This window comes from Rhipicephalus sanguineus, chromosome 1 (assembly GCF_013339695.2).
Source record: "Rhipicephalus sanguineus isolate Rsan-2018 chromosome 1, BIME_Rsan_1.4, whole genome shotgun sequence".
NCBI lineage: Eukaryota > Metazoa > Arthropoda > Arachnida > Ixodida > Ixodidae > Rhipicephalus > Rhipicephalus sanguineus.
The window spans coordinates 10996464-11020598 of NC_051176.1; the positions used below are offsets into that span (position 1 = coordinate 10996464).

At 49.4% G+C, this 24135-nt stretch overlaps 1 protein-coding gene across 1 annotated transcript in view; it reads right to left on the reverse strand.

Moving 5' to 3' along the window:
- LOC119389414 (papilin) overlaps positions 1 to 24135 on the reverse strand; it is a gene marked incomplete in the record, with an annotated part of 1122639 nt that overhangs the window by 667270 nt on the left and 431234 nt on the right. The window contains 1 exon segment of the mRNA XM_049412048.1: positions 11314 to 11442. Within this exon segment, the coding sequence (XP_049268005.1) occupies positions 11314 to 11442 (129 nt within the window).

Here is a 24135-nt window from a genome sequence, read left to right on the forward strand (position 1 = left end):
TACCGGAAAGCCGAGTACGAGCGACGCCAGCCTTGCGCGCCGAACGTAAGCTTTTCTCCCTGTGGCCCGCAGTCTTGCTCCTATAAAAATGGGGTCAATCTTCTTCCGGACCCGAATAAAGTTTACAACCAACCTACCTAACACAGTCAGGAAACACTGCCTATCTGCTATGAAAGCTCCACTGAACGTGTGAGCCAACTATTATTGCACTGCCCGAGTAGAGCATATGCAGCTTAGTGTGAACGACGACCGAACATGCTCTATTATCCAGTAAATAATTTAAATAAGCACGGGCAAAGCTTATTTTGTTGTCTAGAAGTCCCGCGATAAACTTCGCGGCCGCGCTTTTGTACTTACAGCTCGGACGCATTGCTACGAATTATACCAGGAGAACACAACTTCAGGAATATTTTTCTCGCTCAAAACAAAAAGTAGTTTTATAAAACTTTCTCAGTCAGTAGCCATCGAAGGTTGCCAGTAAATGCGCTATCCAGCATATTTTTGCTAGAATAATCTCAATGTTAAATTCACGACCAAATATGGGCGAAAATTAACTTTTATGCAAATTTGCCGCCAGCTATACTCATTATTTCGCACTACATACGTCTCAAACAATCTTTTGCCTGCAGCGTAACTTCCTGAAAATCAGTTGGTACAAAGTTTCACATTTCACTAAATGTTATTTTTCTATTAAAAATCGCCAATATGGATCATATTGCTTATATTTTACGCAGCATAAAAACCAGCGATTGCGTAAAGGTTCGTAAAATTTATTTTAAGTAAAAAGCCTACCATCTTTGGTAGTGCTGCTGGCAGTGCTGCTGGTTGAACAAATGATATTCAAAAGAGCAGTACAGCTGGTGGACATGAAGAAGCATGGCTGACTAAGGGCTCAAAAAACGTGATAAAAGGCGCGTAATTGCGATTTTGTTCATTTACAATACCCTCAACTAGCGCGTTCCATATTTCAATAGCAGTCGGTAAGAAAGATTTGCTGAAGGCTTTAGAGTTATCGTGCAAGGGTTGTTCACTGAGGTTATTGAACATACGATGAGAAGTGCTGTTGGGTGGAAATAAATTAGTGTTCTTGAGCTGTGGGAATTTATAATACAGTTTCTGGAACAGGAAATGTTTTAAGAGCTCGTTTTTTGTTTGTTAGACACGACGTTAATTACAACTAAGAGACAGTCAAGATAAGGAAGATGTACGAGGTGTTGTTTTTAGTAATTACGATATAAATTTGAAGAAAATAAGGTGAACGAAAAGACATCCTACCGCCGGCAGGGACCGAACCTTCAACCTTGGAATAACGCGCCGGATTCTCTACCAATTGAGCTACGGCGGCGGTCGTCCCACCGTCCACTTTATTGGGTATATGATGCGAGTGTAAAACACTCTTTTTCAGTGCCTGCTGGCGCCACGTAGCACGTGATCTTTTTACGAGCTGGCACCTACACCAATAGTCCCTCGCCTACTATATGAAGGCATCAAGTCTAGCAGAACGAGACCCTCGCTATGAATGAACGAAAGGCGTTACTTAGTACAAACAAACAATCAAGCCAAGGAAATTAAACTTCCAGGTTTAAATGCACAGATGAAGTGTACGGTGGCATGACCACCGCCGTAGCTCAATTGGTAGAGCATAGGATGCTTTATTTGAAGCTTGTAGGTTCGGTTGACCCCTCGCTCCTCAGCCTGCTGCATTAGACAACACAACTATGCCCATACGTGCGCCGGCGACATATCGGCGAGCTGCGCCGCCACCCCCAACCCCTCCCGCGCCTCTTCATGCTTCTTCAAGACGGGCGGGGCCTTTCCTCTTTGCTTGAGCAGCAACTGACGGCAGGCCTTGCACGCGCGATGATGCTATCGCATGCGCCCCCCGTGCGATGGAGTTTGGTCGGCTCGTTTCATCTCGACTCCAGCCGCATTTGTCACACCCGCTCGCGCGCTTTTACCCGCGGGCAGAAGATACGATGTGCTGGAGAGGGTGTTGTCGATTTGGACTTGATGCGCAACATGACGGCGACGGAAAAATGCGTCGAGAATGTCCATATAGCTGCTATCGCAATAATATATCGTGGCCTAAACATATATCGAGGCCTAACTACATAGCCGCAAGGCTCTGCTGGCCAAATCGATGCGTGAGCGCTCATTGGATGCATGAGAGATATCGTACAGCACAAAGCAGTGTAGGTCAATAATCTACAAGAGGACTCTCAAAGGCAGCTCTGTTTTGATACACATAATAAAAAAAGATATCCCAACACTGTATACGAGTGATTAAAAGTATGCCTCGCTCTATTTATGCCGATTATACTGCTCCATTGTGTAACCACTTTCGCATATTACTATTTCATCGTCTACATAATGTCACTTCAATGGGCTGTTGGATACAACCATTGTATCGATGTTCCATTATTCACTGCGCAAAACGAGGACTGCTGTCGTTGGACATTTCGTCCTCTATACGGACGACGTCTAGTTGAATTTTCTGGTTTCTATAGCTGTAGTAAACTGCCAGTGTAGGTTCGTAGTTTCGCTTAATTCCATAATTATATTTAGCTAAACGCCTAAGCATGCGAGAATAAACCTTCCCGCGCGTATCATTTATTTTATTTCAAAAGGTAATTTTTACTGACTTTGGAAACTCATCGTACCTTGAGTTCATTTTTGTTTTCCAAGTCAATTACGCACAAGCGCATGTGTTTTACTGTTATGTAAAGTTCGGTATCTTTTCCGCGTGTGTGTGCTGTTGAGCTGTTTTTTTTTTGTTTTGCGTTTATTTTGCTAACGCTTTTAATAGTTCTCCTCCATCTATCTTATGTATTATGTTCATTATACAGTCACATTTTTCATGTCTATCCCCAACCAAGGCCCTGGGCTATGCTGTTCATGGGTAATTACATAAACCAAGAAATGCAGAATACTTCACTTGGGTACGGGCAGCATCTGATAGTGAAAGACGTGTAAAATTATAGTGAAAAGCATGCAAACTCTCAAGCATGTGAATTGAAGAAGGTAGCACAAATGCCGACTGCCAAGTGAAAGATTGCCTTTGGGTAGAAAATCAAGTAGCCCCAGAACTTACTCTCCCGATGAACCTCTACCAAGTAGCTCAACTTTTCTTGTTAAAGCGATCTCATACTTGTAATGTATAACGCTTCTACTTGTACTCTGTAGCGAAAACACATTCACCTATTTCCCGCACTAATCTCTGGAGTCGGTGAGCTTGTGCAAGGAAATAAATAGACCGATGTGATGGGTTCAACGGTGCAGCTGACGCGAATGCCTTGTCACACACTATGACCCCGTATCATACTTTCTAGCTTTATTTGGATGTATTCGGGTTTGACTAGCAAGGATGGTTAGCAACGCTCTACACTGACCGCGCTGCAGTGTTCGAGAAGCTTCGCGATTGTAGTAGATCACTTTGTTAAGATTGCGCGCAGGATGCGAGTAGTCTAGATTATTCCAGAGCTTGCGCGACCACCAGTAATAAGACTGCAAAGTTCGATGCATGGTGTATCAAAGACGGCGCGCTCCAGCCATGAGCAGTTTTTTGACGGCTGACGCTCTGTTCGCCGCTATCAGAGTGCAGTGTGTATTCCTGTAGTCTGACTTACCGTTTTCCGGCCACAAGTTCGGCCAAATGAAAAGTATCATCTTCGACACGCCGACTGCTGCCTTTGTCGACGTCACGACCCCGTGACATGTGGTGGAGGTGCCTGCTTCGTCCATGTTCCGTACGCCCCCGCAAGACCATGATCCAAGTCCACGTTGTCAACAAGAAGACCCGAAAGACATCCCGGATCGTCGAGCTAGCCGCAGGAAGCTAGGACTACAACCCGAGCTCGGATCCCTACCGGAAAAGCCAAAAGCCACGGCAACGAAGACAACGAGAACGATGACTGGCGCAGTGTCCCCTACAGCGATCGTGATGCAGGCACCCAGGGAGCGGCCGCCCTTCCGTGGTTCGCCATGTGAACACCCCGAGACTTGGCTCGAGACCTTCGAAAGGGTCTCAACATTTAATAACTAGAACTCCGCGGACAAGCTGCGCCACGTATATTTTTACCTGGAAGAACAGCAAGGACATGGCTCGAGAATCGGGAATCGACATTTCGAAACTGGGACCTCTTTCGAAGGACTTTCGTGGAGACGTTCGCGAGCGACGTCCGAAAGGAAAGGGCCGCGACCTTGCTGCAGACACGGGCACAACTGCTGCACGAGAACGTGAACATCTTCGTGGAAGAAATGACTCGACTCTTCCGCCACGCTGACCCCGACATGCCCGAAGAGAAGAAAGTGCGTTTCCTCATGCGAGGAGTCAAGCGAGAACTCTTCGCTGGGCTGATGCGGAACCCACCCAAAACCGTCCACGAATTCCTCTCAGACTGCAGCAGCGATCGAGAAGACGCTGCAAATGCGCACCAGGCAGTACAATTGATCCACAATTCAGAAACAGCGCAGCTGTTGGCTCTGACGATTTGCGCAGAGACGATTGGCGGGAAATGACCTTGGCTCCGACGATTTGCGCGAAATAATCCAAGCCATTGTTCGAGAAGAGCTGCGAAGGCTTCCACCTTTTTCGCAGCCTGAAGATACGTCGATTGGTGACGTTGTGCGGGAAGAAATTCAACAGTCACTGGGTGTTCCTCAGCCAAGCGCCACCTCAGCCTCAAGCCATGAGCCACGCTGCTGCCGCCCGACGCTACGTTCCCCCTCCGCGCCTACGTCAAGACGCCGCCTCGCCACAGTTCGGCCGCCAGGCGCCGCCGCCGCCACCATCACCAACGTCCCTACCGTCCTGCTGTCTCCCAGCGCTATGCCCCGCATTACGCGCCAAGGAAGACCGACGTTTGGCGCGCCCCAGACAACTACCCGCTCTGCTACTATTGCGGAGAAGCTGGCCACTCCTACCGACGCTGCCAGTACCGACGGATGTGGCTGCATGGCTTTCGCTACCGACGCGCCGCGTCCACAGCGGCGTGAAAGACCACGCGACATCGCCGACTACCTCGCAGGAGCGCAGTGGACGCCCCGAAAACCTTCCCGTTCGCCGTCGCCAGGCCGCTATGTTTCACCGTAGCGTCGCCAGTACACTGACCCAACCCGAGGCCGGTCGCCTAACCCGTATCCGGAAAACTAAGGGCAGCAACCGATGGAGGTGCGGTTGCTGAACAACGAAATATCGAAGATCCGGCGACGACGACGCCGCATCGTAACACGACGCTAACCAGACTGAACAATGACGACGGAACCTCGGGGCATGAACTTGATCTACGACAAGACGTAGAAGCAGCAAGTCAAGCCGACCTAACTGTAACCCGACAACGCGACCTAACCGCAACGCAAGACGACTGACAAGCGAACTCGACGTGCTATTCGACGGCCATAACGTCACCGCTCTCGTCGACACAGCAGCCGACTATTCCTTCGTCAGTGTAGCGTTCGTCACAAAGTTGAAGAAAGTTAGGACTGCTTGGCAAGGTTCTGAAATCCGGACCTCTGGAGGCCACAAAATTACGCCGGCTGGAGTCTGCACCGCAAGAGTAGCCATCAATAACGGGACTTATCCTGCGAGTTTTGTAATCTTACAACACTGCTGCAGGGATGCGATACTTGGGATGGACTTCCTAAGCCACCACGGCGCCGTCATCTATCTGAGGTCTGAGTCCATAACACTAATCTCAGAGAAAGCGCTGCCACCCCTCACGAATGCATGGAACCACGCTCTGAATGTGATAGAAGAGCACGTAACCGTTCCGCCTCTCTCCAGCGTCATAATTTTTGTCGGCACCGAAGAAACCATCGACCATGAAGGCGTCATCGAGGGCGATCAGCATCTGCTCCTGAACCGTCAGATTTGCATTGCGAGAGGCATAGCCGAGCTGCGTGACAGCAAAGCAAAGGTAGTGCTGACAAACAGCACTACCTTTGCCACGAACAGCCTCGAATAAAGGCACCTCAACATTGATACGACGGCCGCCTACGTCGACGAATTCGTCGACGCCAGCAATGCTTTCGCCCTCTTCGATGCTACTGAACCTGCTTCGACGGATCGAGGTCTCCAACCAGATATCGACGTCAACCCGACCCTCTCGAAACACAAACAAGAGCAGCTTAAAGCCCTGCTCCTGCAATTCAAGGACTGCTTTTCGTCCTCGTCAAGAATTCGACAAACCCCAGTCGCGAAACATCGCATCATAACAGAAGAAAGTGCCCGACCAATCCGTTAGAGCCCTTACCGAGTTTCGACGCGAGAACGCGAGGCCGTTACGAAAAATGTCGCCGAAATGCTACACGACGACATCATTCAGCCGTCCAAGAGTACGTGGGCGTCACCTGTGGTGTTAGTGAGGAAGAAGGATGGAACTCTACGTTTCTGCGTCGACTATCGTCGCCTGAACAAGGTCACAAAGAAGTGTGTGTACCCTCTCCCACGAATAGGCGATACCCTAGATCGACTCCGCAACGCGAAGTAATTTTCGTCAGTGGACTTCAAGACCGGCCTGGCAAAAAGAAGTCGATGACAGAGACCGAGAAAAGACTGCCTTTATAACACCAGACGGCCTGTTCGAGTTCGAGGTCATGCCATTTGGTCGTTGCTCGGCACCTGCGACTTTTGAGCGCGTTACGGATACAGTACTGGTCGGCTTGAAGTGGCTGACGTGCCTCGTATACTTGGATGACGTTGTTGTGTTTTCCTAAAGCTTCGACGAACACCTCCGGCTCTTTGAAGTGGTACTTCAAGTAATCAAGAGCTCTGGACTAACCCTGAAGCCAGAAAAGTGCCGCTTCGCGTGCGAGGTGCTCTTGTTTTCGGGTCACGTTATCAGCAAAGATAGCTGTTTTCCGCCCAGACCTGCGGAAAACAGCTGCCATTGCTGCCTTGCCGCCACCCACCGACAAGAAGGCCGTACGCCGATTTCTCGGCTTGTGCACCATTCAAGTGGAAAAGGCGCAGATCGATGCATTTTTAGAACTGAAACAAAGCCTGCAGATGCCTCCGATACTAGCGCATTTCGACGAATACGCCGACACGGAAATCCACACCGATGCAAGCAGTGTAGGTCTCGGCGCCGTGCTTTTGCAGAAGACTCACGGGCTGGAACGGGTCATCAGTTATGCTAGCCGGTCGGTATCAAAGGCAGAAACCAACTATTCCACAACAGAAAAGGAGTGTCCTCGCCATCATATGGGCTACATCCAAGTTTCGCCCCTACCTCTACGGCAGGCACTGCAAAGTTTTGAGCGATCATCACGCCTTGGGTTGGCTAGCTAACTCGAAGGACCCTTCAGGTCGCCTCGCACGGTGGAGCTTAAAACTTCAAGAATTCGACATTACCGTCGTTTACAAGTCCGGCAGAAAGCATTCCGACGCTGACTGCCTGTCTCGTGCCCCCGTCGAACCACCGCCACTGGACGACCAGGATGATGACTGCTTCTTTCGCCGAACAGCAGCGAGCGACCCGGAACTCAGGGGCCTCGTGGAATACCTCGAGAGCAGGACTGCTGTTGTTCCGAAAGTATTCACGCGAGGACTGGCATCGTTTTTTTGCGAACCAGTGTTCTCTTAAAGAAGAACCTCTCGCCCCGTCGAGCCAAATGCCTGCTCGTGGTGCCTTGAGCATTCAGACCAGAAGTCCACCAGGCCCTACACGACGACCCGACGGCTGGACGCCTCGGTGTTTCCCGCACGCTCGCACGAATACAAGCACTACTCGCCACGCCTTGCCGCCAAGGTTGATCGCTAGGTAAGGATATGCCGAGACTGTCAGCGACGCAAGACACCATCGACAAGACCAGCAGGCTTTCTTCAACCGATCGAAGCACCTTGCCGACTGTTCCAGCAGATCGGTATGGATCTACTGGGGCCGTTCGCTACGTCGACTTGCGGAAATAAATGGATCATCGTAGCTACCGACTACCTCACCCGCTACGCCGAAACAAGGGCCCTACCTAGAGGAAGTGCCACAGAGGTAACGAAGTTCTTCGTTGAAGACATCCTCCTGCGTCATGGCGCCCCAGAGCTGCCCATCACCGACAGAGGTACGGCTGCGGAGCTAACTCAGGCAAACTTGAGGTACAGCCAGACAAGCCACCGCCGGACCACCATAAGACCGAGCGGCTAAATAAGACCTTTTCGCAGCTGTTACGTGCAGAGCACGTTCGCTCAGCTTCTGCATCCGCAACAAAATTTTGCCTCCTGATATTCTGGCCCTGTTCGGAGGTCTTCCGCCTTCGGCAGGACATGAAGTCCGTTTTTACAAGCTAATACGGACTCAACAACGTAGACAACGGCACCTTTTCAAGGACCACCTGCGGTTGCAGCTGCGAGCCTTGAAGCGCTTGGTCCGTCTCATTAGAGAGTTTTAGTTTAGCGCGCGCAACGGCCTTGCGCACGCAACGGGTGAGAGAGAGCAAGACTGCGCATGCGCTGAACCTAAGAGAGATGCGTGCGTTTGCGCGCGCAAGAGATGCGCACGCTAGATCTCGGCGCTTACGTTGCGCCCGCTACGGCCGTTGCGTACCTTACGGGCGGTTCTCTCGCGAGATCTCGACCGGTCGAGACAAGCAAAATGGCTGCGTCCTACAGCAGCAGAAGCGGCACGGCGGTCACGGCAGCGAATAAATCCCGCGTCCATTTCGGAATTGCCCTCGATTTGGAGCTCCTTGCTTACGTGAGTAGCTTGAATCCGTTCGCGGACCCCGTGCAGTGGACAGTGATCGCTGCAAAGATGTAGGAGATATCCGATGTCGTCGAGAGTGCAGTCGCCCTTCAAAAGCCACCGCTCTCGGAAGGCATTTTTCCTAGCAATGGGAAGGCACAGCGCAAGACAATGGACAAGAACACACAACACAAACGGGCGCGTGTGTTCTTGTCCATTGTCTCAGTTGCGCTGTGCCTTCCCATTGCTATGAACCAACTCGCCCAAACCAAAGTCTTACTGCATTTTTCCTCCCTCGCTGCTGCTCGCCTCGTAGAAGTCGTACCAACCGTCACCGTTGACCACAGATCACCTCAACAAAATTTGCGCCATCGTAAAATCTTGCCTTGTCTCGTGCCTTGACTTGTGTCAACTATGATCTGATATTGTAATTTATTTTTTAGCCACTAGATGGCGCAGAAAAACACGCCGAGACGAAGGCGCTGACGCCTAGACGCAGTCCACGTTTCGGTTGTTGCGTACGGTAAACTAAAAATGTGGGAGACAGCCTCAACTCTAACGTACGCAGCCCGCAGGCCGTTGCGTACGTAAAGGTTTGCGCGCGCTAAACTAAAACTCTCTATTCACTGTCCCGTGGTTTGCGCTGTTTCTAGTATCGTTGAACATGTACCAACCGGCCCAAATAAGTACTCTAGTGCCTAACAGAGACTCGGGGGAGCTATGCCGTCAGTTTCGTCGCTTACTGGATAGGACAACTGAGCATCTGTGGCAACTCACCCTCCCATGTCTTCGCTCGCTTGTTCCGAAAAAACCGTCTTCGAAAACCTACTTGGTTCGCCTACTTGGTGGAGCCACCGTTCCAAAAGAGGTGCACGGCGTTCCAGCTCGTGGTCCCTAGTTTGCCTTTGAACGAAACCAGAGCTTCTAAGCTTGGTTAGGCAAGTGTCTCGACTCGTTCCTGAGGCTGAAGTAGAACGTAGCGCTTCTGAGGGAGTGGACGTGTTGTCTCGTCGCAAGTCGGCCAAGATGAGACTGCCTCTGGAAAAGACAGTGACCTTCCTCAAAGACAGCGGCGTTTTGCTTCTCCCTGGCGACAAGGAAGGAGGCTTTGCGGTTCTACCCAAACGCGAGTACTTGACCAAGGCCCATGTATCCATCGGATCATCATTCGATGAGTGCAGCAACGTTTGCCTAAACAAGGTAAAGAATAGAGCCAAAAACTGTGTGAACGCCTAAATCATGGCAAGTTACGCAGTCAGCGCCTGTGTCTATACCTTGTGTGTGTCTGTTCTCGTCTCAACGCGCTGTTTGCGCCTCGGTATGAACAACCTACTAGCTCGAAACGTGTTATTCCAGTTCTAAATAAGACCATCGCCGACATGCTGGCCATGTACGTTGACGTCGAGCACGAGGCGTGGGATGCTATCCATCCGTACGTGACCTTCGCATACACACGGCTGTGCAAGAAACGACGCAGGGGACGCCTTACACGTTGGTCTACGGAAGGAGCCCAGCAACGACGCTCGAAGAAAATCTCGACGTCGCGGCTTATTTGCAACGCGCCGAGGAAGCTCGACAGATCGCGCGCCTGCACATCAAGAACCAGCAGAGGGTCGACAGCCACCTCTATAATCTTCGACGATCCCACATGGAATACCAACGCCGAGACCGTGTGTGGGTTTGGTCGCCCACACGCCGTCGGGGACTTAGCGAGAAGCTTCTTCGGCGATACTTTGGGTCATACAACGTGCTTCGACGTCTCCGCGCTCTAGATTACGAGGTTATCCCGGGCGGCATTACGAGCTCCCAAAGGCGCCGTGCATGATCTGAAGTCGTCCATATCGTGCGCCTCAAGCCGTTTTATGTGCGTTAGGGAACCTGAGAACTTTACCTTTTGCTTTGTTATTGTAATTTTGCTTGTACTTATTGCTTGTTGTAATTTATTTGTGTATGCACTTGTTTTTTTTCTCTTCTATGTTCTGGTCACAAGCATCGGGACGATGCTTTTTCAGAGGGGGGCAATGCCACGCCCTCTTCTTGTTTTATTTTGATGTATTCGGGTTTGACAAGCAAGGGCGGTTAGCAACGCTCGACGCTGACCGCGCCGCAGTGTTCGAGAAGGTTCGCGATTGTAGTAGGTCAATTTGCTAATATTGCGCGCAGGACGCGAATAGTTTGATTATTCCAGACCTTGCGCGACTACCAGTGATGAGACTGCAAAGTTCGATGCGTGATGTACAAAAGACGGCGCCTCCGAGTCATGAGCAGTTTTTCGACGGCCGACGCTCTGTTCGCCGCTATCAGTGCTCAAAGTGTTTTCCTGTAGTTTGACTTTCCGTTTTCTGGCCACAAGTTCGACCAAATGAAGCTTTGACACACCGACGGCTGCCTTCGTCGACGTCACGACCACGTGACAATACAACCATGTTCTCTGAACAAACACACTTGATTAGAAAAATATTTTACGCAATCTATAGATGCAAGCCTACGCTGGACTACGTCATACACTTCTGCAAACACGAGAGAGCCTTGTTTATATGCATCCTTCACTTCCGCATTCTTCTCTGGATGTATAGATTAGACGCAAGTATTTCCGGCGAAGTGCGACTAACGAAGCCAACGACATTTTTTCTCTTACCCATCTCAGATGCGAGGCAGTTGCACACAATGCAGCCGTCTTCCTCTTGGCGCTTGCAGCAGCGAGGACAGGCTAGCCCGCACGCCGAGAGGTCAGGGCAATTAGTGGCCTCAGATTCTGCGGACTGAGCTGCAACGAGCCACAGTAGAAAATGCATGACCATGAACTATGTGCACCACTTCACCACACGTGTTAGACACAACCTAACTAAGCCAACACACAGTGAAGCCAGGGAAAGCATTAGCTGTAGTATAGTAAGACGGCCACGAATTGATGTGAACGAAAAAAGAACTGGCCTTCGGCAGCTATGCAACCCATAACCTTCAAATTTCAATTTATGTCATAATTGCCACGCTACTGTACAATAATGCACCCTATGCTTTTCTTGACTTCATTTTTTGTTTAATTTTTTAGGTTGTGTCTTAGAAAAGAGAAAAAGTAACCCCTCGACCCATTCCCCACCACACGCGTTGCCACATTCATGAATTCTCCAGATTACCCTCTAGCTTGCACTATGAAGCGTAGGCCTTGACGAAAACTCGCCTGGCGAGGAAAAATCATATCTCAAGAAAACGTACACTCGCCAACTAAAATAGCACACAAAACAGCAGCATTCCGTTGTTGCATAGTTAAACGTTTCTAGAATACCTGCGTATAAGCAACCCCCTCGCAATGTTTTGATGTACGACAGAGGGGATTGAGGCCATTCTAAAAAGGCCGACAGAGGGTACTTTGAGGCCATTTCCGAAGAGCTCGTCTTGTATTATCCCACTTTTTTATGCATATCTGAGTCATATGGCATGGATGAATTGTGGCAAATTTTCCGTGACAAGATTACACAGCTGGCGAATATGCGCGTACCTCAGAGGTGTCTAAGATGCAGGAAAAGGCACAAACTCTGGTTCAACTCTAAGATACGCAAACTTGTCAGAAAAGCCGCTAATGCCCACAAAAAGTTTCTTAAAAACAGAACAGCAGTAAATGAAACAAAGCTCAAAAGTGTAAACAAGGAGCTTAAGTTAAAACTAAAACAGGCAAAACATCTCTTCTTTGACAAGCTAAACACAGACCTGAAGTGTAATCCAAAATTATTTTGGAAGTACGTCAAGAACAGCAGAAAAGATGACACAGCTATCCGACCTCTGAACTGAGGAAAAAACTAAAACGGATGACTTGGAGAAAACTGAAGCATTAAGCGCCTATTTTCAATCAGTGTTTCAAAAAGGACTGAACACTCACCAGTGTTATCTTTTAAAACAATTGGTAGTGAAATGGCCGAAATTGAAATTGATTATACTGGTTTGGATTGTCTGCTGCGTACTCTGGACACCTCTAAGGCTACAGGGCCTGAAGGTATATCATATCATGTACATAAAAAGTGTCACGTTATTTCGCTCAATATTTATGCATAATGTACAAGTTGTCTCTAGACACCGTCGTGGTTCTAAGGGATTGGAAAACAGCAAATGTGGTTCCTGTGCACAAGGCAGGAAGCAAAAAAACATGTACAATATTATCGTCCCATATCCTTAATTTCAACCTGTTGCAAATTGTTAGGGCACATTATTTAAAGGCCATTCCTCAAATATCTCGAATCTACTCATTTTTTCGCTCACTCCCAGCATGGATTTCCGCAGGGTCGTTCATGCGTGACACAGCAGAATTTCAGCACGAAACATTGATTGCGCTTGACCGTAACAACATTGTTGATGCACTATTTCTCGATTTTCGCAAGGCATTTGATACGGTCCCACATAATCTGTTAGATAATAAACTTGCTTCATTGAATATTAATGCTAAACCTGCAAATCTGGCTCCGGAATTACTTGAGTGGTCGTAAACAGTGTGTTGTTTAAATTCTAAACCGTCTTTATATGTAAACGTGACCGCAGGCGTGCCAAAAGGTAGCGTTCTGGGTCCGCTTTTATTTTTGGTCTATATAAATGATATAGCAGATAACACAAAATCTTGCATAAAATTATCCGCAGATGATTGCGTCATCTACTGCCCCATTACTTCAATCGCAGACACTGAATTATTGCAAGATGACTTAAACACAGTAACACGTTGGTGCTCCACGTGGAATATGTGTTTAAATATCTCGAAGTGTAACCACGCCCGCTTTGCAAAAAAACATTTCAGGAATCCACCACACATAGAGTATTGATGGCGAGGCAGTCAAAAAGTACCTGAGTGTAAATACTTCGGAATTTACTTAACAGAATCATTCAATTGGAACATACACATAGACCAAAAGATCTTAAAGGCTAGTAGAATGTTGTTTTTATTCGCAGAAACTTTCATTGTGCAACAAAAGAGGTAAAAGAAACTGTTTACTTTCTGCATGTAAGGTCTATAGTTGAATATGCTTGTGTTATCTGGGACCGGGCTCAAAAGTATCTTGGCAGAAACAATAGAAAAAAGTTCAAAACCAGGCAGCCCGTTTCGTCAGCAACAACTACGACCCATTCGCAAGTATATCAGAAATAAAGGCCACATTAGGCTGGGAAACTCTACAATCTAGAAGACGGAAACTTCGATTAAATCTTCTGCATAGTATATATTATAACCTAACAGGAATTGATAAGTCACAATACCTACAAGCACCAACATATCGTTCCACAAGATGCCAACACGCATAAAATACGAGAATACGCATTCAAAACCACAACTTTTGCCTACTCCTTCGTTTTAAAAACAATTAGAGACTGGAATGAGTAAACTTGAGTGACAACAGTGCTTTTTTCTCATCGTCGTGAAATTGTGAAATGTGTATTTCACTATTTGTAGATGTTTGCCACGTGCCATATTGTACTAAAATATTTTTGTTTGTGGGCTGTAATTAATATATGTTGTTATAATGAGATTTTCCACTATGTTTTGGTGTACTATCGCAGAAACGTTGTCAACCATAGTGACTTTGTATGTATACCGACCTGCAGTAATGCCACTACGGCGTTGCAGGAACTATGTAAATAAAATACAATAATTGACGTTTCGGCGCCCAATACGGGTGCCTTGCTCACCGTACTGGGCGCCGAAACGCCGATTCTCTTGTTTTGTGTTTTACTTTAGTTGGCGAGCGTACGTTTTCTTCAGAGATAGCTTGAATTGTGTATTATTTCGAGAAGCGCTCGTCCTGTCTTCACTTGCTGTCTGTACTCTCGTTTACGTAAAAGAAGCCCTTGCCAACAAGCCTAGTTTGTCATTTTTATGAAGTCCGCGCAGAATCTACGCGCACGGTGCATACAAAATGCACTGCCACAGTTTTTATTACAAGAAGCAACATTGGCCCGTAAATGTCTCATTTCTTACAGTTTCACATGAGCTGCAAAGATTTGTATGCCTTGAAAGGAATTTCATCAACATTTACCTTATATTTACTACTAATACCATCTCCTATACTTTTCTTCGCATTATTGTCTGTTAGTGCTCAATAATATTGTGCATAACAAAGAAAAAACGAGCTCATAAGATTTCCACTTCTTTCCCTCATTCATAGCGAGGGTCTCGTTCTGGCAGATTTCATGCTTTCAGGTAGTATGCGAGCGATTATTGGTCAGCTGCCAGCTCGTGATAAGATCACGTGCTACGTGACGCCAACAGCCAGAAAAAAGAGTGTTTCACACTCGCCGTCATGGCTACTGGCGGCGCTGACTGACACTCCCACATTTAAATGTACATATATACCCTATAAAGTGGAAGGGGGATGGCCGCCGTGGTAGCTCAGTTGGTAGAGCATCGGACGCGTTATTGGAAGGTCGCAGGTTCGGTCCCTGCCCGCGGCAAGTTATCTTTTTGTCCACTTTTTTTCTTCAACATTCAACTTCGACTGTCCTCGCTACGATGCGCAGAGACGATCCCTCATGCTCGCTCTCGCTCGTCTTCACAACAGACCGTTGACACTAGAAACAGTTCTACAATGTCATACTGATAAGTCATCGACAATTCAAGCAACCAAGGCATTGCTCAAATTCCTAAGGACAACAGGCTTACACGAGCGGCTGTAGACTTTTTAATGATGCCGCATACCGTACAAGACTGCCGCTCTGCGCTGTGAAGTTATGTGTGTGCGTGTGTGTTCCCCTCTCTTTCTCTCTTTCTTTACTCTTCTTTCAATCTGCCTCATCCCTTCCCCCTGTACAGGGTAGCATACGGGTTATGTCAAACTTGTTAACATCCCTGTCTTTCCTCTCTCTCGTTTTCCGTCATTGTCTGTTAGTGCTCATTAATATTGTGTATAACATAGAAGAAACGACCCCTTGAGATTTCCACTTCTTTCCTTCATTCATAGCGAGGGTCTCGTTCTGGCAGACTTGATGCTTTCAGGTAGTATGCGAGGGATTCTTGGTCAGCTGCCAGCTCGTAATATGTTCACGTGCTACGTGACGCCAACAGGTAGAAAAAAGAGTGTTCACTCGCCGTCATGGCTACTGGCGGCGCTGACTGACACTCCCACGTTTAAATGTACATATATACCCTATAAAGTGGATGGGGAGATGGCCGCCGCGGTAGCTCAGTTGGTAGAGCATCGGACGCGTTATTCGAAGGCCGCAGGTTCGGTCCCTGCCCGCGGCAAGTTATCTTTTCGTCCACTTTTCTTTCTTCAACATTTACCTTACATTTATTACTAATAGCATTCTCTATACGTTCCCTGGCATTGTTGTCTGTTAGTGCTCATTAATATTGTGTATAACAAAGAAAAAACGAGCTCTTAAGATTTTCACTTCTTTCCTTGAAAGGAATAGCCATGATAACCGGTGTAGCGCTCTATAATCCCTGAATCCTATAATCCCTATATTCCCTCTATAATCCCTGAAACCCGTACGGCTTTCTTGGCCACATTAAAGGCAAACGCAATGTTCTTGCTCAGAAAGTATCAGAAAAATGGCGAATTGCCCGTGCGTGGATTTCTTTCAGATTTTCAGGTGCCCTGTTCATCGCACGTTGCGCCTTGTGGACGTACAGCGCTTTAAACATTAATTGTGCAGGCAGCAATTTTTTCTTGGCGATAAGTTTCCCTTGGCACGTCGCACTGGCGCTCAGGGGCGTAGCCAAGGGGGAGCGGTCGGGGGGTTCAACCGCGCCCCCTCCCCCAAAAATTTTCAATTTTCTTTGCCTATATATATACGTATACGCATACATAAAAAAGCACGCATGAATATACTTAAGGTATGAATGAACCCCCCCTCCCGCGATAAAAATTCCGCGCTACGCCTGTGCTGGCGCTGTTTCAGGCGTTTTTTGAAGTTTCCAGATTCATCATTACAAATTGCTTCAAACGTTTTGCGCTGAATTGTATACACAACAACTGGGTACCTCCATGTCTCTAAAGGGTATTTCACACGCATGAGTTTCACCTGCATAAGTCACACCGATGATCTGCGCCGACGTTTAGATTTCTGCCTGAGAGACACCTACTTCACCTTCAACGGGCCACTCTAGAAGCAATTTTCTTGACAGCCATGGGAGTCTCTGTCTCGGTCGTGTGCGTGAAGCTGCAGGCCCTCGAGGAGTCGGCGGTCCTCTTTCAGCCTGCTCCAATTTTTTGTACGATACGTTGATGACTGTTTATGTGCCACTCGCCAATGTGACGTCCAGCGATTCGTGGCGCACTTGAATTCATTCAAGCCCAGCATCCAGTGTACGGTGGATCACGACGAGATCGACCGCATCGCTTCCCTTGATGTTCTCGAAGAACGCTAAGACATTTGCTTCTGAGCGTTCGCCTCTCGGAAGCCCACAAAAAACGGGAAAGTACATCGATTTCCTTTCCGCGCACCCTAAAGGTCACAAGCGCTCACTCGTTTCAGCACTCTTTTACCGGGCGTTCCTCCGTCTTTGCTAGAGTCCTACAAGGCACAGAGCTGAATAGGCCTAGATACGAAAGGACCTGTCCGGCAACTGCTCAGGCAGCAGGAACGTCGTGCCTCAGCGCCCAATCACCAAGCGCTTACAATGAATTGCCCACGCGCTGCCATTCCAATGCGCGTGGCGTGAGTCAAATTTTGCCCATAGTGTTCAACGACTACGACGTACGGCTGACGCATGTCCCTTCAAACAAATGGCGCGGCCAACTCAAGCGCGTGGAAGAACCGTTAGAGAAATCGAGGTACCCAGCTGTTGTGTACAGAATTCAGTGCAAAGAGTTTGAAGCAATTTATATTGATCAATGTAGAAACTTCAAAAAAACATGGTTAATCTCTTCATCATAGGAATCAGTATAACACGAAGGTAAAGCGTGTTCTTACAGAAATAGTTCAATGTTTACTGTACATTGATATAGGAGAGCTTGCACAATCTTTATTGGCGTATGACAGCTACAGCACCGTTCAACGTGGATGCACCTACGTTGACGTTCGCTGGTACATCTCCATCCCGACGAGTAACATCCATGATCAATGATTAAACAAACCATTGATTAAACAAACTGTGGTAGTAAATGGTGAGGGTTTACAAGGAAAGCGGTGTGAGAGCCAGAAGAGCGTCGCTTTCTGGACGCAGAACTTGGGCTTGGGTCGCCATCCCGCGGCATGTTAAAGAGTTGTTTAATACCACGGCCGGACTACAAGGAAACGTAACGCGCATTGTGTCTTCCCTGTAGCCCGGCCGTGATTTTTTTTCGTGGCGAGCATAAGCGGGGAACGCGGTGTTACAGCCAGGCGAGGCAGGGGTGCGTCGCAGAGCTATTTTTGGTAAGGGATGATGCTATAAGTGAGGCCGTCGCTTGGGATCACATAGTGACCTCGCGGTGTGTTAAGACACTGGCAAAATGGGCCTTCTATAGACCTTATGCAAAATCTGCTGCCATCTAGCGGCCGCCGCGCGCATTTCCGCCACGTTGAAGGCTAAGCGCGCTTCGCATGTGCACACGGAGCGTACGTATCGACCTGTGGCGGTTGGTGGGAACGGATATGCCGAGATATTTTCGTGTGCTGTGTTGCTCAGATTGAGGAAATTCGGGTGCTGAAAAAAGGTTCACGAGAAACTAACCTCCATATTGCCACGCCCAATTCATGTTTTATTTTGATGTATTCGGGTTTGACCAGCAAGGACGGTTAGCAACGCTCGGCGCTGACCGTGCCGCAGTGTTCGGGAAGCTTCGCGATTGTAGTAGATCATTTTGTTAAGATTGCCCGCAGAACGCGAATAGTCTAGATTATTCCGGAGCTTGCGCTACCACCAGTGCTAAGACTGGAAAGTTCAATGCGTTATGTATAAAAGACGGCGCATCCCAGCCATGAGTAGTTGATCGACGGTGGACGCTCTGTTAGCTGCTATCAGTGTATTGCTGTAGTTTGACTTTCAGTTTCCCGGCCACAAGTTCGGCCAAATAAAGAGTTTCATCTCGGACGTACTGACTGCTGTCTTCGTCGACGTCACGACCACGTGAAATCTGGTGGTGGTGCTGCTTCGTCCATGTTCCGGACGCCCCCGCAAGACCGTGATCCAAGCCCACGTTGTCAACAAGAAGACCCGGAAGACATCCCGGATCGTCGAGCGAGCCGCAGGCAGCAAGGACTACAACCCGAGTTCGGACCACTACCCGACAAGAACAAGACCAGGACGACGATGACGACAGGCACCATGACGGCTGCTGTGTCACCTCAACGAGTCGTCATGGATCAACCCAGGGAACAACCGACTTTCCGAGGATCACCTTGTGAAGACCCGTAAAACTGGTTGGAAAAATACGACCGAGTTGCTCAATCCAACAACTGGGACTGTGACGATAAACTTCGCCACGTGTACTTCGCCCTTGAAGATAGCGCCAGGACCTGGTTCGAAAACAGGGAGGCCAACCTGCCGACCTGGGACCTTTTCGCGCCGCATTCCTTGGAACCTTCACAAGTGTCGTGCGTAAGGAAAGGGCCGAGACCGTGCTGGAAAGCCGTATACAGCTCCCAAACGAGAACGTCAGAATATAAACAGAAGAAATGACCCGCCTGTTCCGTCACGCCGACCCTGCCATGTCAGAGGAGAAGAATCTCCGATTCCTAATGCGAGGAATCAAGCAAGAGCTGTTTGCGGGCGTTGTTCGCAACCTGCTCAGGAGTGTCAACGAATTTCTTACAGAGGCCACAACAATAGAAAAGGCGCTTGAGATTCGGACAAGGCAGTACAACCGCCGCTCACCGATAACCGACTACGCCAAAATTCAAGCTCTCAGCACCGACAACCTGCGCGAGACCATCCGAGCGGTCGTGCGTGATGAGCTGCGTGAGATCTTTCCGGAATCGCAGCCTCGAGTGGACTCGATCACAGACATTGTTCGTGAAGAAGTCCAGCAAGCGTCCGCAGCCTCACCCGGAGGCTTTGAGCTAGGCTGCTGCATCGCGTCGTAGCGCACCCCCTCGGCGCCCACGGGAAGACGCCGCACCAATGCAGTTCCGCCGCCAGACACCGCCGCCGCCGCCGCCGCGGCCACCGACGCCATACCGCCCAACTGTCGGCCAGCGATAACGCCGAGGAAGACCGACGTTTGACGCGCCGCCGACCATCGTCCACTCTGCTACCATTGCGGAGAAGCCGGCCACACCTACCGCCTCTGCCAGTATCGACAGATGGAACTGCGCGGGTTCGCCATCGACGCACCGCGTCCACAGCAGGGTGAACGACTACGTGACATCGCCGACTATCTGGCAGCAGCGCAGTGGACCCCCCGAGGACCTTCCCGATCGCCGTCGCCAGGCCGCTACGCCTCTCCCGAACGGCGCCAGTACACTGGCCCATCCCGGGGTCGGTCGCCTAGCCCGTATTCGGAAAACTAAGGGCAGCAACCGATGGAGGTGCGGTTGCTGTACGACGAAACATCGAAGATCCTCCGCCGCCGACGACGACGCCACGACGAAACCTTCAGGACACGACGCAGACCATACAGAGCCCTGACGACGAAACATCACGGACCGAAGTAGACCTTACGGTGCAACGTGGAAGCAGGAGAACAAACCGACGTAGCCATGACCCGACGCCGCGACCTAACTGCAACACAAGACGACGAACTAGCGACCTCGACGTTCTTATCGACGGCCACAGCGTCAGAGCCCTCGTCGATACCGGAGCCGGCTATTCTGTCACCAGTGGACCGTTCGCCACGAAGCTGAAGAAAGTTAGGACAGCCTGGGAAGGCCCCGAAATCCGGACAGCTGGAGGTCACCTCGTAACGCCGGAGGGAATATGCACAGCAAGACTCACCATTAACAACCGTATTTATTCTGTGAACTTCATGGTGCTGCAGCGTTGCTCGAGAGATGTCATCCGTGGTATGGACTTCTTAGGCCTTCATGGTGCAGTCATCGACCTAAGGTCCAAGTCGATAACACTGTCCACGGAAAATGCACTACCGCCACACACTCAGCCAAGAAAGCACGCCTTGAATGTACTGGAAGACCTTGTAGCCACTCCGCCTCGCTCCAGCGTCATCATTTCCGTCGGCACTCAGAAATCAGCAGACCTGGAAGGCATTGCTGAAGGCTGACCAGCACCACTTCATTAACCGCAAGATTTACGTCGTAAGAGGAGTAGCCGAGCTGCGGGCAGGGAAAGCAACAGTTATGCTCACGAATTTCAGCAACGAGTACAAGCACGGGAGCAAAGGCACGACTGGTCGCCTACATCGAAGAAATCGTAGAAGCCGGCAATGCTTTCGGCCTCACCGATTCTCCCGAGCCTACTCCGACGAATAAAGCTCCGCAACCAGCTTTCGACGTCAATCCCAGCCTTCCGAAGCACAAACAAGAACAGCTCAAAACCCTGCTCTTGCAATAAAAGGACTGCTTTTCGTCGTCGTCAAGAACTCGGCAGACCCCCATGGCAAAACATCGCATCATAACAGAGGAAAGTGCCAGACGACTCCGTCAGAGGCCGTACAGAGTGTGGGAACCACGCCCACCGGCTATCGCGAGATAGCGCCAAGTGCTGCGCAGAGGCGGTGCGCGTGGCCCAGCTGCGCGGCTTAAAAGGGGCAGCCTGCGCGCCGCCCGGGGGAGGGGTGCCTTGGCTGCCAGGAAGGACGGATGCTGACCGCGCTGGCCGATTGCTGTTGCCGCCGATCGTGGTCGCCGCCTCGTCGTCTCGTGTCCCTGGACCGACCCCGCCGTATCCAGCGTAGAGTTAAATAAATTATTGTTGTTTGTTGTGAGTTGAAGCCTCCGTCATCCTTGCTTTAACTACGGACGGGACGCAGCAAGCCCAGTACCCACAAGAGTTTTGACGAGAGAACGCGAGGCCGTGAAGAAACAGGTCGGAGAAATGCTACGCGACGACATCATCCAGCCGTCGTAGAGTCCGTGGGCATCCCCCGTGGTGCTAGTGAAGAAGAAGGATGGGACTCTACATTTTTAGTCGATTATCGTCGCCTGAACAAAGTCACGAAGGACGTGTATCCCCTTCGCCGGATAGACGACACCCTGGATCGATTACACAATGCAAAGTACTTTTCGTCGACGACCTCAAGACCGGTTACTGGCAAATAGATGTCGACGAGGGGGATCGAGAAAAGACTGTCTTTAGAACACCAGACGGCCTGTTTGAGTTCAAGGTCATGCCCTTTGGTCTTTGCTCGGCCCCTGCGACTTTTCAACGGGTTATGGATACAGTACTGGCCGGCTTGAAGTGGCAGACGTGCCTGGTGTACTTGGACGACGTCGTTATGTTTTCCTCAAACTTCGACGAACACCTTCGGCGCCTTGAAGCTGTACTTCAAGCAATCAAGACCTCCGGACTCACCTTGAAGCCTGAAAAGTGCCGCTTCGCGTACGAGGAGCTCTTGTTCTTGGGTCACGTGATCAGCAAGGATGGTGTTCGCCCGGACCCGCGGAAAACAGCTGCCATCACTGCCGTCCCGCCGCCCACCGACAAGAAGGCCGTACGCCGGTTTCTCGGCTTGTGCGCCTATTACAGACGCTTCGTCAAGGAATTTTCCCAAATCGCCGAACCGCTAACTCACCTCACGAGGACCGACGTGCCATTCAATCTGGTCGAAACTGCGCAACAGGACGGGACACGAAGAAAGGCAAGACCAACGAGCGTAGACTCACAACTGAGTTTATTGAACGATGACAACAGCCTTTTTAACAGCCTCAGACCATATGACGCGTCCCCCTAGGGGCTTACACAGGAACCGCTAAAAGCCATGAAAATAAGCGCGTTAAGGAGTTATCAATAAACCAGCTGAAAAGTTATCTTAAAGACACGTGACAAGCTATAAAGCCATGACAAACAACATGAAAAACATGAAAACGCAGTGCAAGAGAACGATTGTGCGCACGTCTAAACAACCAACGTAGACTGAGATGATTACGTGCACGCGAAGCAGGGATATGCGTACTGTTTGTCAGTAAGAATAATCGACGGGTGGCTGATGCATTCCTCCCCTTTCCTCCTGATATGGAACGCCTCGATAATTCTGCGGCCTATTAACTTCTTTTCTTTCGACGAAACTGTCGCGTCTTTGCAAACTGCCTCGCACCCGCACTGCCGGCAGTGCGGTGGTAAATTCAAAGCTGGGGCGTTAGACAGTGATCTCTCGTGCTCCCTTAGACGCATGTTAATGCATCTCGCGCTCTCCCCTATATACGATTTCCCGCATATTAATGGCACCTGGTGCACCACACCGACCTCGCAAGTTACATACTTATTCCTGTGATGAATTAAGCGCTCACTTTGACGCGACTCACTCTTGTCTTCCTTCCTCTTACTAACCGTGATGCACACTTTGGAAAGTTTTGCAGGCGCGGAAAAAACTACATTGACCCCATATTTATTCCCGATCTTTTTTAAACCATGGGAAAGGCCGTGAACATACGGAACAACGGCGAACTTGTCGACCTCTTTCGGCTTTCCGCTAGCATTCTGTCCCATGCCTTTTTCTTTTACCACGCGGGCGAGCTTGCCGCAAACTGTGTCCATCAGGTGGCTCGGATACCCAGCGTTCCTTAGCCCTTCCACTTGCTTTTCGAAGCTTTGCGTCATCTTGTGGACGCAGCATTTTTCGAGCGCTGCTCTCAAAGCACTGAAAGCCATCCCCATTTTAATCACCCTATAGTGGCTGGACGCATAATTAAGCAGCGGTTTTCGAGCCCTCGGCTGGTAGCACCAACAGACATGATCTGACCTAAATTCTAATTGAAGATTCAAAAACTGCAACCTAAATTCATTCCAAAATTCAAGTGTAAACCTCAGGCCTCGGCCATGCGTACTGAACAGACTAAGGACACACTTGGCTGTCTCTTTGTAACTCTGTCTCCCTAAGAACACCAAGTAATTGTCGACATAGCGAAAAATTTTAACAGTATCTGGCACATATTGTTCAATTACCCTATTCACCCCGCTAAGAAAAATATCGCTCAGTATTAGAGCCACAATGGAGCCAATGCAAATGCCAGTTTTTTGCACGTACAGTTCACCTCCCACTCCGCCAGCAGTCGAATCCAAATAAAGGTTCAAAAGTTCCAGGAAGGTTTCTACTGACAAGCAACTTCTTACGAACGCTGCCTCGTCGTTATACTCCGTGACGCAAGTTCTGATACTTTGAAGAACGTCCTGACGTGCCAGAGAATAGAAAAGATCTTCTACGTCGATACTGCCAGCAGCACAGCTTCCTGGGTTAGTTCCTCTCAGGAATTCTGCCAAACTTCGCGAATCCGGGATTCTGAACGGATCCTCAACACATAAACCATAGCAGCGCACTGCCGGCAGTACGGGTGCGAGGCAGTTTTCGAAGACGCGACAGTTCTGTCGAAAGAAAGGAAGTTCATAAACCGCAGAATAATCGAGGCGTTGCATATCAGGAGGAGAGGGGAAGGATGCATCAGCCACCCG